Below are 16,905 nucleotides of genomic sequence, written 5' to 3' on the forward strand. Positions count from 1 at the left end.
CAAACAACTAGAAAATAATTAAAACTACCTTCAGGATTTTGACTTCGCCAAGGTTAAGAAAGACACGAATAAAAACAGCAAATGATAACAATTCAATTGAACACCGTCCCCGGCAACGGCGCCATTTTTTATTTGGTTTGAACTTTGTCGTCTAAGCTTAGCAATCAAAACAATATTTATAATCTCAACTAACTACTCTTAGTAGAGTGGCAAGTAAAGGTCGGGTCCCAAGGGACGGGTATTGTATTGATTTATCGGTTGTAGAGAGTTATGTCTTAGGGTGTCACAATTTGGGTTGAGTTTGAGGTTTGCAATCTAAACTACTTAACAACGAAATGTAAAGAAATGAAAGCGAAACAAAGCAAGTAAACAAATAGGGTTTGTAAACAATCGATTAAGGCCCTAGGGTGTCATGGGTTCATAAGGGAATCATGGTGAGATCTCATAAACAAGTTTCATAGATGCAAGCAAATTATTGTTATAGTGGAGTCGAGTTAGTTTATATCTTATAACTCCTAGGAAGGTTTGGGTCTCGGAGCCGAGTCGGTCAAGACTTTACAACACCTACAAGTCGACTTAATTTCTTTCTATTCAACTATATGCATGGTCTAACAAGCCTTGAGTTCGTTTATGTCTTATAAGTCTTGTTGAATGGATAAGAGATTCATGCTAGGTTGCCAATCAAGCATTTCATCAAGCATAACATGTGCAGAAGTTAAAACTACAACAAGCAAGCAAGCAATCATATGAACTTAATAAGTTAAGATCTACCCCATGATTAATTCCCCTAATCCCCCATTAACCCTAGTTAGGAGACTACCCACTCATGATCATGGTAAACATGTTAATAGGGTGTCAATCATATTAACAAGGTTATACATGGTGAATGAGTAAAGCAATAAACAATAATTAAGAAAACGATAAAAGGAATTGTACCAACTTAGGATGATCCAAATAATAAGCAAAGAATAATAGAAGAAAACTTGATGAATGATGAAGAGTTGTCAATTCTCCAATAAACCCAAATAGTCTTCAAATTACCCAACTAAATCTAAGAACACCTGAATGATTAAGGAAAGATTAAGATTTGATTAAGATTGAATTGTGTAATACAACTTGATTAATACTAATAAGTTTGATAAGAACTTGATTAAAACTTCTACTAAAACTTGATGATTAATCTCCTAATACAATGGGGTATTTATACTAAGTACAAGTATTAGGGTAACTAAGGGCTTAAATAATGACGATTAAGTCCCTAAGAAGAAGATTAACGCCTTGCAAGTCCCTAAGGAGTCGCTCGACCTAACCCTATTGGACGCCCATGTTGTAAGAGAATTCGCCCACCCTGTTTGTGGGATGCTCGGGCAGAGTATTGGGACGCCCGTCTTGATCATCTGGACGCTCGGGCTGAGCAAGGGACGCCCGTCCCATAGGCTAGTGTGGCTTCTTCTTCAATAGGCTGCTTCAAGATCCGTGGGGATCGTTGAGGAGCCTTGGGGGTCCTTCATCATTGCCCAAATACTTGTTCTATCTACTTAGGTCTTTAGTATTGGTCTCCTCTTTGTTGCTTGACCGTTAGATGCAATCCATTTAGCTCCAAATTGCTCCATAAATGCAAGGTTAGCATTCCTCTCCTACCATGGACACAAAATCTCAAAGAATATGCAAAGTACGAAGCTAAAGATAAGAAACGACCCTAATGCACGCAAGAAAGCATAGGAACGAGGCAAGTTCGGCGACTAAAAGTGTGCAAATATGAGTCACATCAATACACATTATCAAAACCGAGTAGGATAAACCTACCTTTTAGCAATCTTCATGAGCTTTCAGAATCCGACTCGATTCCGTCTCATGAAACCTTCACAACCTATATAAATCACATATTACTATCACAGTACATTCTACACTATTATACAATAAAAAATCCCTTATTATTACCCATTAATTATCCATTTTATACATATTAATTACTAATTAATTACCCATAACAAAACCCCCAAATGTTAGGGTTCATACTAATTCAAAAAGGATAGATCTCAACTTACAAGGTGGAAAGAAGGAAGGAAGGATAAGGTGAGCAATCTCCTAATCCAAGCTTGAATCACATTAGAAGGTGTCTGTGAGGGTTTTAGAGAGAAGGGAGAGGATTTGGAGTGATAAGGAAGAAGGATAAAATGATTTAGGATAAGATCCCGAATTAGGCTTTATCGTGTACTGTTCAGTTACGTTGATCGGGTGGACTCGACACTCTACCTAGCTAACTGACCTATGAATGGTGGAGCATGAAGAGATTTGGTAATGTTACTCATAAGAAGATAAGAAGATGATAACTGCTTTTCTATTGGCTCTTATTTACTTAATCTGGTGGTGTATGAATAAAAGCAGGTTGTAATCAAATGTCATTCGTAAGTGTTGATATATGATATGCTGTTAGCTGATTGTGATATGTATTGCTTAGCTTATGCAAAATGATGTAAAGGGAATGACAATGTAATTAGCCTAATCCTTGGTTTGATTATAATTTAACTTACCTTTAAAAAAAAAAAAAAAACCATAGAAACCCGAAAAGTTCGGGGATAATGTAAAATTAAAAAATGTTTCACTTAAAAGAAAAAGAAAAAGGTCAGGAGTAATGGAGTAGGAGTCTAATCCGTGAAAAATCTTCTCCACTTTACGGCAGCGAGAGTCAAACACGCTTGGCTTTCATCACAGTCGTCCACAACACTCACCGCAGCTCACTATCACATCAACCTCTCCGCCACGTTTCGAAACGCTTGATCCCCTTTTCCTTTTAAACTCCTACGAAACTCCTGATCAACGTTTCGAAAAAATGGAGAAAATGCGGGAGGCGTTTGAGAAGGTAAAGAATCACCAAACAATGGAGAAGATGAAGATGTTAGTTGGCATGGAGGTTATCAATGACGAAGAATCTTCTGCTGTTAATGATGATGAGAGTTCCTTCGCTTTTATGGATGATTTCAATCGCAATTGCACTTTGTCCACTAAACAGGTATCTAATCTATTCTTTTTAGTCATCATCTTTATTTCAATCACTTGAATTTTGTTTAGATTGTTTCGTAACACGATTGATTGATTGATTGATCGATTTGTTGTTATCGGAGATGAAAGGAGTTGAAATTTTGGATTTGTTTGTTCCTAAAGTTGTTACTCGGCTTTAAATCTTACGGATGAGGGGCTGGCTTTTGATGTTTGATTTGTCGCCGTGTTTAGAGGACACCTGAAACCTAATGTTGAAATTTGATACTCTCCTTGTCCCGTTAATTTGTTTTATCTGGAATGAACTTCTAGGAATCAATTCGAAGAAATTCGAGAAACTAATTGCAGGATTGTTAAATTGAAGAACACAATCGAGCAAAAAGTTTTATTATGGAAAGCTTGATGATTACAAGATTAATGGAGAATTTAGAGAGAGAAGTTTGTAGAGAGTGTAATACAAATGATTGATTCTAAATGAATGACAGGGAGGCCTATTTATAAAATCTGACAATTTCTAGCTCAACCAACTAACCCTAACTAACTGACTAACAGAATAATAACCAATCTGTTATGCCAGCTAAGCAGTTTGTTATGGCAGTTAGTTATGTTCATGACAATCCACTCTCCTTGAATTTGAGCTTGACCTCAAGCTGTATCAAGATTGAACTGAGGAAACCTCTTTGCAATGTCATCATAAGGCTCCCAAGTAGCATCAGTAACATCACCATTGGACCACTGAATTAGCACATAAACCACCGCCTGATTTCCTTTCTTAACCAGCTTCCTTCCCAATAAGGCCATAGGTTCTGCCCTTAGCTGCTGCTGCTCATCAATATCTGGTATGGAACATACTGTTGGCAGGGGACCTTCATGTTTCTTTAGTACAGATATATGGAAGATATATGGAAGACAGGATGGATTTTTGCTTCAGGAGGCAACTGTAATTTGTATGCAACAGTTCCAACTCTAGCAATGATGGAAAAGGGTCCAAAATATCGAGGAGATATCTTAGCAGAGGACCTAAAAGCCAGGGACATCTGCCTGTAAGGTTGCAGTTTAACAGACACTAGTTTAACATACATCAGATCCTTATCCACCCTCCCTTTATCAGCTTGACTCTTTATCCTATCCTGAGCCCTTTTCAGGTGAAACTTGAGCATCTTAAGGCACTCCTCTCTTGCTGTTAAACTTCTATCAATCAACTCTACAGCACTGTCCCCCATGACATAAGGTAAATGCAGATTTGGAGATTCCCCATACACAATCTCAAAAGGAGTAGCATCGGCAGATGAATGATATGTGGTGTTATACCACCATTGAGCTAATGGAATCCAACGAGCCCAATCCTTTGGTTTTTCCCCTGTCATACATCTCAGATATGTTTCAAGACATTTATTTACCACCTCAGTCTGTCCATCAGTTTATCAGTTTGAGGGTGATAACTAGAAGACATTAGAAGATCCACTTGTTGCAGCTTAAAGAGCTCCTTCCAGAAAGTGCTAATGAACACCTTGCCCCTATCAGATACTATAGTTTTAGGCATGTCATGTAGTCTGAAAATCTGATCTAAGAATACTTGAGCTACTGACACTGCACAGAAAGGGTGACTTAACAACACAAAATGTGCATACTTGCTAAGCCTATCCACCACCACAAGTATAACATCCTTACCCTGGGATTTAGGTAGACCTTCCACAAAGTCCATGGAGATGTCAGTCCATATAGTTTGTGGAATAGGAAGTGGTTGTAATAACCGTGCAGGTTTTTCCAAAATAGGCTTGCATTGTTGACAAATGTTACATTTTCTGATGTAATTCCTAACATCTTTCTTAAGCTTTTTCCAGTAAAATAAATTTGTAATTCTCCTTTGGGTAGCTTGTATTCCTGAGTGTCCCCCAACTGGTGCATCATGTAATAGAGAAATAATCTTCTGTTTCAATTCTCCATTATTCCCCATTACCAGTTTACCCTTCCTCCTTAATTCCCCTTGAGCCCCCGAGTAATGCCTTTTATTTCCACCATTTTGTAGTTCTTGAATTATGGCTTGTAATTGGTCATCATTCTGCCAACTGTTCAAAACCTGAATCTTAAGATCAGTGTTGATTTGTGACAAAATTAAGGACATTAGTTCACTGCCATTTACTCTAGACAAGGCATCTGCAACTCCGTTTTCCTTGCCTTTTCTGTATATAATCTTATAATCCAACCCCAAGAGCTTGGGCAAACATTTGCTTTGAAATGCTGTTGTTATCCTCTGCTCCAGCAAATAGTACTTAAGACTGAAGTGATCAGTCTTAATTTTAAAATGTCTTCCACTGAGGTAAGGCCTCCATTTCTCAATGGCCAAGATGACAGCTAGCAGCTCTTTCTCATAGGTGGAGCTAGCTTGTGTTCTTTGAGAAAATGCCTTACTTATGTAAGCAATAGGATGACCATTTTGAGTAAGTACAACCCCCATGCCTTTATCTGAAGCATCTGTTTCCACCATAAGCTCCATGGAGAAATTAGGGAGCGCCAAAATAGGTGCTCTAGTCATTGCACATCCCATTTATATCCATTTTTCTTCAATAAATTGGTCAAGGGTTTACTTATAATCCCATAACCTTGAATAAACTTCCTGTAATTGTAATACCCAGGATATTCAAGGACTCTGTTGACCGACCCTGTTGACCAAGACAGACAGTAGGGATGAATGGGTGAGGGATCAGGCTTATAACATGAGCTTTATAGGATTGTTTACTCGACCTAGCAGAGGCTACTCGGCCGAGTATCACCTATACTCGACCGAGTAGAGTACTCGGCCGAGTACTCCAGTACTCCACCGAGTATGGCTGCTCTCGACGCGTTAATATAAAACGCAAGTTCGCGAGATTCATTTCATTTCCCATTTCCTCGACAGTTCCTCTTTCCCTAACCCTAGCCTACCTCCCTCTCCTATCACCCCATCTCTACACACTCTCATGTATATAGCCTAAACCTCCACCATGGGAAGGACGAGATTCGCTTAGGAAGGATGGCGTGCGTGGTTGTCGTCTATGTCACCGTCGAGGCGCGTTGTTAGGTAAGTCTCTGCCTTGTGTCTCTTTTGGATAGTTCATTGAGGATAGTTGTGTAATAGGAAGTGGTTATCGTTGTAGGATGCGTATTGGAGTCCTGCTTGGCTGTATATGGATGTATTTCATGGTTTGTGATGAGGTAGGGTTTCCCTACTCAGTACTAGTACTGTTAATTGATTGAGATTGTTATTGTTTCATAATTATTGTTATCTGCTGATCATCAGTGTCCGGGCGTTGTTGTGACGGTGTTGGTGTGGAGATGTGGTGACAGCTGTGATGCTGTGTGTGTTGTGTTTGTGGTGGAGTCACTTGCGGGAGTGGCTTCACACCCTAGTTCGCCCTCCGTGGAACCCGCCACGGGAGGGGATGTGCACATTAAGGGTCAGGGATTGTTAGTCGCTCGTTGATGAGCTGGACTAGGTGGGATGGGCTGCGGTCACCCACTGGCGGCGAGGATTACCTGTTGCGATGGGTAATGTGGCAGGGCTACACACGTCAGTGTGTAGTCGGTTACTGTGCGAGATCGGGACGAGATCGGGAGACTGGGTAAAGGATGATCAGCTGGTTTCATTGTTTATTTGTTTTTACTTTTGATTAGTCTGTTGTTTTGTGGTATCTGCGGTGATCCATTCGGGGATGGTGAGCAGTTGGCTTAGCAGGTACTGTTGCTTGTGGCTGCTAGGACTGGAGGTTTCGAGTCACCACGCTATCGGTCTAGAAGTCTTGTAACACGAGTGTAGTAGTTCTCATCTTTATAGAGGAATGTATACAGAGTTCTGTTTTATAAGATACATTAATGCATTATAAATGTTCTTTTATTGTCCTATTTGATCTACTTCCTCGGGAAACCGAGATGGTGACCAAGGCATTCCGGTGTACGGGGGGTAACACCGTGTAAGACCCAAAAATCCCCTAAATTCCTTCACATTCCTTGGTTCTGGCCAATCCACCATGGCCTTAATCTTGGCAGGGTCTGTTTCCACCCCCTTGGCGGAGATCACATGTCCCAAATATTCTATTTCTGGTGCTCCAAACACACACTTAGACATCTTAGCAAAAAGTGTATGTTGTCTAAGGATAGATAAAACCATCCTAACATGATGTGTGTGTTCTTCCAAGCTCTGACTGAGTTACTGTAGATTAATATGTCATCAAAGAACACTAACACAAACTTCCTCAAGTAAGGCTTGAAAAAAGTATTCATAAGGTGTTGAAAGGTTGAAGGGGCATTAGTTAGGCCAAAAGGCATGACCAAAAATTCATAATGGCCCTCATTTGTCCTAAATGCAGTTTTAGGGACATCATCTGGATGCATTCTAATCTGCCAATATCCAGATCTAAGGTCAATCTTAGAAAAAATCACAGCACCATGTAATTCATCCAACAATTCTTCAATGACAGGAATTGAGAATTTATCTTTTACAGTGTACTTGTTTAGTTCCCTATAATCAACACAAAGTCTCCATGTACCATCTTTCTTTTTAACCAGTACAATAGGAGATGAGAAAGGGCTCTGACTTGGCCTAACAACTCCTGATTCCAACATTTCCTTCACAATGCTTTCAATAGCATCTTTTTGAACAACAGGATACCTATAGGGTCTTACATTGATTGGTGTGGTTCCCTCCTTAAGATGAATGGTGTGATCATAGGTTCTATGGGGAGGCAATTTAGTAGGAGTCTTAAAAACATCTTCAAATTCATCCAAAATTGTTTGTATAGCAGTAGGTACAGGATTACTTCCTTCAGGTGTTGTAAGCTCTTCATTGGACTGAATGGATAATACAAACAATTGGGGTGAGCAGCCTCTTGATATGCCCTTGACAATGAGGGATTGTAGTTGTTTGCCATTAACCCAATCTACTCCTAGCTTTCCCCCTCTCAGCACATGCTTCTTCCCTTTGTACTGAAATTGCATTCTGAGCTCCTTAAAGTCCCACAACACAGGTCCCAATGAAGAGAGCCATTGTACCCCTAACACCATATCACAGGTTCCCAAGGGCACCAACATGATATCAGTCTGAAAAGTTTCCTCTTGTAACCGCCAGCTAAATTGTTTCACCACATTTTTGCTGTAAATACTTTCACCATTAGTCACTGACAAAGCCACAAGGTAACTTGGGACAACTTTACACCCTAATTTCCTTGCTGTGTTTTCATCCAGAAAATTATGGGTACTCCCTGAATCTATGAGTATATTCAAAGTACCACGAACCTTCCGTGTAACCTTCATTGTTTGAAATGCAACGTTTCTAGTGATTGCATTTAGGGAAGTTAACCGAGGTAACTCGTCCCTAATATCCTCTTGTTGCCAAATTTCAGAGTTTTCAGAATCCTCGAGTACATCATCTGAAATTGTAACAACCTCAATGCTATGCAGTTGAGCTGGGCATTTATGACCAGCAACGAACTTTTCAGGACAAAAGAAACACAAATTTTTGGCCCTTCTTTCAGCAATAAACTCAGGAGTTAACTTTTGTCTTGTTGTTCTAAATTGAAAGTTGGTGGTTGGAGTTGGTTTTGGGATGTTATGTAATTGTGATTGATATGGTGTGAAAGGTTTGGCCACAGGCTTCTCCAAAAGGGGTTTATTCCTCTTATTAGTGCAAGACAAGGTGTTTGTTTTCTTGTAATCTAGCTAAAGTATAAGCATCAATCAGAGTTTGTGGTTTGAACATTCTTACAGTAATCCACTCAAGAAACAACTGATGGCTTGCTTTTCTGACACATCAGTTCTGATCAACAAGGCATCAAACTTCTCCTAATATGCTTCAACAGTTCCAGAATGTTTCAAATTCATCAATTCTGCAATAGGATCATCATATGGTTGGTTTCCAAATCGAGCCAAGATTGCAGCCTTATACACATTCCAAGCAGGCCATACTCCTTGTGGATTAGTCTTCATCAAGGATTGATGCCAAAGTAATGCCTTCCCCTCCAAGTGTATGGACACCAACTTAACCTTCAAATTATCATTCGTGGCATCAACTTCAAAGAATTGCTCACACCTGTAAACCCACCCTTGTACATCTTCACCCTTAAAATGTGGAAACTCAATTTTGGAGAATCTGGCAAAATTAGAGTTGAATTGCTGTCCTCCATTGGTTAGAATTCCCCCATTGCAATGTCAATTTCTCTCCAACGTTGTAACTTTGGTACCAATTTCTTGAAATTGATTTGTAATCCTGAGCATTGTCTCCCTTTGAGCATGCATTTCATCCCTGAATTCATTCTGCTGTCTTTGTTACTCTGCTAAGAATTCTGTCCAAGAATCCTTTATACTCTTCTGAAATTCTTCCATTGCTGCTTGTGCTTTTGCCGCCATTGATGTAGAGGTATTTTAATGGAGTTTTTACAAAGAATCTAGGGATATTTCCAGAATGATTTCACGAGATTGCTAGGAGCGAATCTCTGATACCACTTGGAATGAACTTCTAGGAATCAATTCGAAGAAACTAATTGCAGGATTGTTAAATTGAAGAACACAATCGAGCAGAAAGTTTTATTATGGAAAGCTTGATGATTACAAGATTAATGGAGAATTTAGAGTGAGAAGATTGTAGAGAATGTAATACAAATGATTGATTCTAAATGAATGACAGGGAGGCCTATTTATAAAATCTGACAAATTCTAGCTCAACCAACTAACTCTAACTAACTGACTCTAACAGAATAATAACCAATCTGTTATACCAGCTAAGCAGTTTATTATGGCAGTTAGTTATGTTCATGACATTATCTTTGATTATATCTCTCACAAGTAATTAACAGGGTAAACAAATGATTGAGATGGAGGGAGTCTTATGTTGAAACAAAACTGAAAAATTGTGACATTCAGTAAGTTTATGTTAATGGATTAGTGTGGAGAATAACATCTTATGTCTACTTCAGATTGACTATAAATATGATAATTACCCGAGGTTTACCCTAAAATTTGGTATTTGGCGGTGAATGGCTGTAAATGGTGTAGTGAATCTCATGAGTCGCGACTAATGTACAAATTTCAAGCAATATAGATTGTTGAGGTGTTTCTGGAGGGGTAAAAGCCTAACTTTTAATGCCAATGTGGTGGTTTAATTCATGGACGATTGAAGTAGGAAACAGTGTTAGGGGTAAGTAGATTTGGAGCGTGGTTGTTCTTGGAGTTCATCTAGTAATGTAGCATGAATCTGATAATCATTGATCTCACAAGAAACTTGGTTTGCGGAATTGAGTTGTTATTGTTGTTTGCTGATATTAATTGGTGAAGAACATTGGACGTGCTTTCTTTAGTGTTGTAAGATCATACTTGTATGATTTGAGTTGTCATGGAAAATTCGCTCTTGATATGAATTCAATTCACTGGCTTAGGATGAGGACAGAGCTACCGAATGTTCAGACCCATTTTATTCACCTAGAGAACTATGCACTGAATAATACCTGTTATTTTCCTAAGATATATATGTAGTATGATATGATTTAGCAGACCTCTTTTCTTGGCTTAACTTGATACTGATGGTAACTATGCTTGCCTGAGTGATGTTTCCTTACCGTATAACAAGTTTATTATTTAGGATCTTGTCTCGAATACCTGGGATACTATATATGTTGCTCTGATTTGGGTACGAGTGTTGGATACGGGTACATATCGGCATGACTACAATTTTTAGTCACGGAGATTATGTCCTAAAATGGGGTGAGGGGTGCGGGTACATATGTTTAAAGACAAATTGCACCTCAAAACTTGAAACATTTTTTTTTTAAAATATAATGGAAAAAAAGTTTGACAGATAAAACTTGGAAGTATTAAATATAATACTAGACTAGATACTCTCTTCTTCTACTTTTGTGGTGCTAGCCTCTCTAGTTTAGCTCTAGTAGGAGAAGTGTCAGACTAGTAAGTGCCGACATGTGTGCAGTCTTAAAAGTGAAGAATCGAAGTAACATAAGATCATTTCAAGGTTATCTTGATTAGAATGTGCTTCTTCCTTCTCCTTTGGTTTGCTTATCATTTCATCCCCTTATACCATTAGCTAAGGCGTGACGAAACATTTCAAACCTTTCACTTCCCTATGTCATTGCAGTAGCTACTTAAATTTCAGGAGGTTGATGTATCATGTATATACTCTTTATTGTATTATTCAATACTCCCTCCATACCACACCAATGGTAACATGGACCCACTTTTCTCCTCACAAAAAGTGGGTCCATGTTACCATTGGTGTGGTATGGAGGGAGTATAAATAAAAGCGCATATGTTGTTATTTTGCAGAGAATTCAGGGCTTTGTCATATGCTTTGTCGTTGGGCTGACATGTACGTTTTTGGTGAGTATGACATTTCTGGTTGGTTCATCTGTTAGTTGCAGACGGGTGTACCGTGTACGACTCAAAAGAAAAAAAGTCCTATAAAGTAATGATAGAGAGAATAAGCGAAAGAAATTGAGCCAGTGAGGGCAGGATAAAGTTCAGAAAAGGACAGCGTTCACCCTTCAAAGATCTTGTAAATTGCTGTATGCAACTATAATTTTTACATTCATGGAAGCTGAATAAAAGTCAACCTTGCTTATTCTTAACTGTCATTTATGGTTAACTATTTACCTCGGATACAAGTATCTGATGCAGCTACATGTCTGATTGTCTGGGTGTGGGCTCAGCTTTTTCCTGAAAACAGTTCATGTTTTGGCCAACCCATGTCCAAGTTTGAGTGTCTATGTACACTTAATGAAAATGACGAGTCCAAGCAACATAACTAATTCTCATATCTTAAACTCCATGAATAGGGATATTAATATTCGTAAGAATATGACGGATAACGTCAATGTGAAATTTGGTATCCTGATGCAGACCTTTTTTTAACGTAATTTTCCAAAGGATGTCATTACACTGATGGATTGATATATAGTGTTAACCACATAGATTTGTTTCTCTTGAGCTCACTGACACTGAAAATAATTTTGTTTTTCTTTCAGTCCATGATTGTTTTCCTTAATCCAATCAAGTTTGGCATCTTATTCACATTTGGGAATTTACTTGCTATTGGGAGGTTTGTACCTATTTTTTCGGTCTGCTCTTTTTTTTTTTTTTTTTTTTTCTTCTCGTTGTAATATTTTATTGAAATTATATTATAGTTTTCTTGGTGCTGTCTCCGACTTTTTCTTGGTCTATTTATTATTCCTTTCTGATGAGAATGAAGTACTCCTAGGGTTTAAAACATTGCTTTTCTTTTGGCATTACGGATTCAATCTTTAAAAGATTAGCCTTAAGGACCTCTTCCTCCATTTGCTTAAATAGAGTTAAAAACCTTTTTATATATTGACCAAAATAAAATAAACCACCCTGCCCAAGTTATTCGACAATAAAAAGCAAAGCCTTTTACGTTTCTTTGGTATTCTACTTTTACTTAATACTAATCAACCAAAATGAAATAAACACCCTCGTCAAAACTGTTCAAACAACAACAAACAAAGCCTTTTTCTTTTCTTTCAATTTTATCTTTTACTTACACTAAACTTTGTTTGGGTCCTTGATGGTAGAAACTAGAAAATAGAAAATTTTTAGCCCTTTTTGCATACATTACCCCTGCGATGACCAATGTAAGTACTCTTTTGGTGATGCATATGTTATTCCTTAAAGATGTTGGCATCCATTAAGCGGGAACGTTTAAAGCATTTTAATTATGTTGTTGTGATTGTACCAGGTTCGACTACTGAAATGTTAAAGTGCATGGGTTCACGGACTTTGTTCATGTTTCATGTTATTATTAGTGTCGTATGCTAAGTTTGGTGTTTTGTGTGCCAGCACAGCTTTCCTCATAGGCCCAAAAAGGCAAGTGACCATGATGCTTGATCCAGTACGTATATATGCAACTGCCCTGTACATTGCGAGTATGATTATCGCTCTGTTTTGTGCACTCTATGTAAGTACTATATTCCTTCTCCTATAAGTCTATAACACCTCCTCTCAGTGGTTTTGACCTATGAATAGCTAGTTCTTCCATCCATTTTTAATTTCCTACTTTTATTGCTAGGCTGTCCGTTTTTAGACTTCCGACTTTGTAATCTTTCCTCGGTTGTCTAGTATATGTAGTCATTGTGATTTCTTACCCCACATTTTTCCTCAAGTTGCATACCCTATTTTGTCGAACTCGTTAATATAGTGCCCATTAAGGTAGGAACTTCAAAAAATGGATGAAGTATACACATTTCTTGCACTACTTGCTTACTTATCACTGTTTCTTGCTAAAAAGTAGTATTATGTAATTCTATCCTTTTCCGATTCAAATTTAATAGGTTCACAACAAGCTGTTGACACTCTTGGCAATTCTATTGGAGTTTGGAGCTTTAACCTGGTAGGCAACTCAACTGAACTTCTGCAATTTGTCATCACATGCACCCCTGCCACTCTGTCAAAAGAAGCAATCTTTTTTTAAGGGCTAAGTATTGATTCACATGAACAATTAACCCAGTTTCTGTGTAACTAGTAATCATGTGCTGATTGATGAGAGAGTTGTCATATATAGACTTGTTAATAAAAAACAGTTTGCTGCCAACTTCTCCCTAGACCTCAACAAACCCTTAAAAAGTTATATCTCAAAGGCCACTCTGTACCTGCCTCAAACACTCCTGCCGATGTCAAATAAGTGAGGTCTAATGTATGCAACCTTGTCCTGTATTGAAAACACGAAAAAATTATTTCAATATTCTCCCACCCGTCTTTAAGGAAAAACCAATATAACGGAAAAAAAAATCTATGGAGACGTGATGGCCTGGCCTTATATATTGGAAGTGTTGTTCTTTACAATGTTAGTGGGTATATGCATTTATTCATCTTTTGAAGCCATTATCACTATCAGACCTGGGAAAACTGATCAGGCCTGTATACACCAAATCTGACACATACCGAGTAGACAAACCAGTATTTAATTCGAAACTCCATCAAACCTTTTTTTAATTGCGAAAAAGGACTTGATAATAATGCACCAAAACATATCAGACAGAAAATGAATCGGTCGGACTCGAAGGCAAACATACCCGAAATGGGTTATTGGCAGGTCTAGTGGCTGTTCATGTTCATTGTGAAGTTTTTTGCTGAACACTTTCAGTCTGGGAACTTGAGATCTAGGAAATTCCAAATTTCGGTGCCTTAGATTTAAGTAATTCCAATTTAAAGACCTCAAGTTTGAGCATTTTGTATTTTACTTAATATATTTAAATAAAAAATTAGTAAATATTTCTCTTTTATAAAAATAAATTTCATTCAGTATGTTTTTTTTTTTAAAACTTCTAACTTCTTCATTTGTAATTTTAAGTACTCCATATTAATTTTTCATAGGAAAAAAAAAATTAATGAGGAATATTGATTTAATACCAAATTACCAAGTGGACTATAACAAGATTTTTTTAGTTTCTCAAAGAAAAACAAATTAGTAGATTATATATAAACATATTTTTCACATTGATAACATAAAATAAAAATGATTTTTTGTTAGAAGGCTCAAAATGATACTATGTACACTTGTAAATCCTTGGGCATCCTAATTCCTAAGTGTACCCTTAAGTACCCAAAGTGAAATCATGCTCAAATTTAGTTACCTAATTTGGATTTACTAAGACTAATCTTAGACACTAGAATTGGAATTCTGCCAAAACATCAGACACCAAAACAGATATTTTTTATTAGTATTTATATCTTCCACCCTTCACGACTCTGTTATTTTTTCCTGCATCGTGGTTCGTGGAGGCTGTTGGCTTGACAAAACTGATATTACGACATGTCTTTTTAACAGTGAATGATAGCACTTGTTTCTATTTCTGACAGTTCTGTGTGTTTATGGCGGAGATTTTGCAGGTATAGTTTGAGTTACATTCCATTCGCCAGGTCAATGGTAACAAAACTCCTGGTTGCTTGCTTTGACACTGAGTTTTAGCTTCCGTGCATGTTGATTACACAAAGGGCAATCCTTCTTCCTTTGCCGACGAGCAACAATCATTAACGCATCACATCACTTGCTGGTACTTGTAACTTTTGGTTTATCATCGTAGACATGTACAATTTTGTGGGCGCTTTCTACTTGTTCTATTGTGTCTTTGTGATTGAGTTACTTTGTTATGTACTACGGTGGCAAATTTGTGAGTTCGGCTAGTGTAAACTTTGAAGTTTTCAAAGCATAGACTCTGTTTAGATTGAATTATTTGAAGAAAAATGGAGAGTGAAAGGAATGAATACGGCGGTTTCTCTTGTTTCGATAACAAATGGGGTCTTAAGGAAATGGCTGACCCCCCTTTCTTCTCCCTACTTAAACTGTGCCCAAACAATCTTCTCTCTTAGTAATTGATTCTTGAAGCAACTTGTCATTAATATAGAAGACGACTTCTGAAATATGGAGGCTGATTGTTTTGTGCTTGAGAAAGTTGAGTTTACTCTTAATTGAGAACATGCGCAATTAAACTTAGGCTTAGGTGTATGGAGTACCGTTCTCCCGGTGGATACAAGAATTTTTCTTAAATTTATTGTGAAACTGTGAGGATTAACGAGGGAGTGAAGATGGACAATAAAAACGCATTTTTGAATTCTTCGAAAAGAAAAGAGGATCATCCCATTTGAAGATCTCGTCAGTAACTAAAAAAACTTCATGAATGAAAGGAGAAAATTCGTTACATATATTTTTCCTTTTCATTCATGAAAGCTTTTTTTAGACAAATACCGTCATAGGAGAGTGGCAATCGTATCGAGGACCAGATGGAGATGAGGCCGATATCGAGAAAGAACAACGTTCCTTGAGACAAATACCATCAATGAATCTGTAGGAGAGACAAATACCATCAATGAATATGTAGTAGTAGGAGAGGTGGAGTTAAAGATAATTAAAGAAAATATTTAGGGGTATACTATATAGCGTCGACACATTATTAAATAACGTCGGCAATTAGCATTTAACTTCAGTTGTCCCTCATAACCTTCCAGTCTTCCACTTTACAATTTACACTCTCTGTTGACATTTCTTTTATTAAAAAAACTACAGTTTTGAACATGACGACAACGTAATCAAATAAATCGTAAATCAGTTGTTTTGCTATTTAGTTTCGCAATTTCCGACTAAGACTGTTTTCATTATGTCGGCCGATGAAGTAAACAAGATCAAGGTAGTAACATGTCGAAAAGCGATATTTAATTATTAGGGATATTCTGTGTCACAAAAAAAAAAATTATTAAGGATATTCTCTCGTGTATCCCTCGTTTTTCACAAAAAAACTGACCGACAATAATTCTCTGTTACAAGTTTAGAAAACGATAATTTTTTTTTCAAACCAATTATCTCGTCAAGGCCTTGAATTTGAAAAAAAAATTCACCGCTTTTTGAACTCGTAGCCGGTAGTTATGGTTGGTCAAAGCTTTTTTAACGAATAAACTTTGACCGACCATAATTCCCGATTACGAGTTAAGAGGTCGGTGAATTCTTTTTCAAACCAAAGACCTCTCAAAGACGGTCAATTTGGAAAAAAAGTTTTATCGTATTCTGAACTTGTAGCAAAAAGTTATTGACGGTCAAAATTGTTTTTCAAGAAAAGAGGGGTACATCTTAGAAATGAAAAACTTGAGGGGTTCACGAGAGAATATTCCTTATTATTATTTAACGCTATTTAAAAAACGGAAACTAAAAAAATGATTTAGGAGGATAAATCAAAGGGCCTAAATAAAATACAACCTTTATTCTGGTCATTTGTTTACCTACTTCATTTTATGTGTCTCATTCGTTTGTTTAACCTTCTCTATTAGGAATGTTTTTAATGAGTTATTTGATACTCTCCATTATTTTTCAAATTGCCATTCAATAACAAAAGGTGGCGTCTCCTCCTTTTTTCTTAATAT

The 16,905-nt window shown here is 37.4% G+C and overlaps 1 protein-coding gene and 1 long non-coding RNA gene across 2 annotated transcripts; one reads left to right on the top strand and one right to left on the bottom strand.

Annotated features, from left to right (window-relative positions):
- Positions 1-1,529: 1,529 nt before the first annotated feature.
- Positions 1,530-2,140, bottom strand: LOC141642820 (uncharacterized). The gene is made up of 3 exons (XR_012543455.1): positions 2,049-2,140; positions 1,807-1,870; positions 1,530-1,637 (listed from the first exon to the last, which is right to left on the bottom strand). It is a non-coding gene; the product is annotated as an uncharacterized LOC141642820 (long non-coding RNA).
- A 441-nt stretch (positions 2,141-2,581) lies between these two features.
- On the top strand, positions 2,582-15,288 carry LOC141642818 (uncharacterized). Its single transcript, XM_074451761.1, has 6 exons — positions 2,582-3,013; positions 11,308-11,361; positions 12,006-12,079; positions 12,835-12,952; positions 13,326-13,384; positions 14,884-15,288. The coding sequence occupies exons 1-6, from the start codon at positions 2,834-2,836 to the stop codon at positions 14,960-14,962; spliced, it is 564 nt and encodes a 187-aa protein (XP_074307862.1). The 5' UTR covers positions 2,582-2,833; the 3' UTR covers positions 14,963-15,288.
- Positions 15,289-16,905: the final 1,617 nt, after the last annotated feature.

The sequence above is a fragment of the Silene latifolia genome, chromosome 2 (genome assembly GCF_048544455.1).
Source record: "Silene latifolia isolate original U9 population chromosome 2, ASM4854445v1, whole genome shotgun sequence".
Classification (NCBI taxonomy): Eukaryota; Viridiplantae; Streptophyta; class Magnoliopsida; order Caryophyllales; family Caryophyllaceae; genus Silene; species Silene latifolia.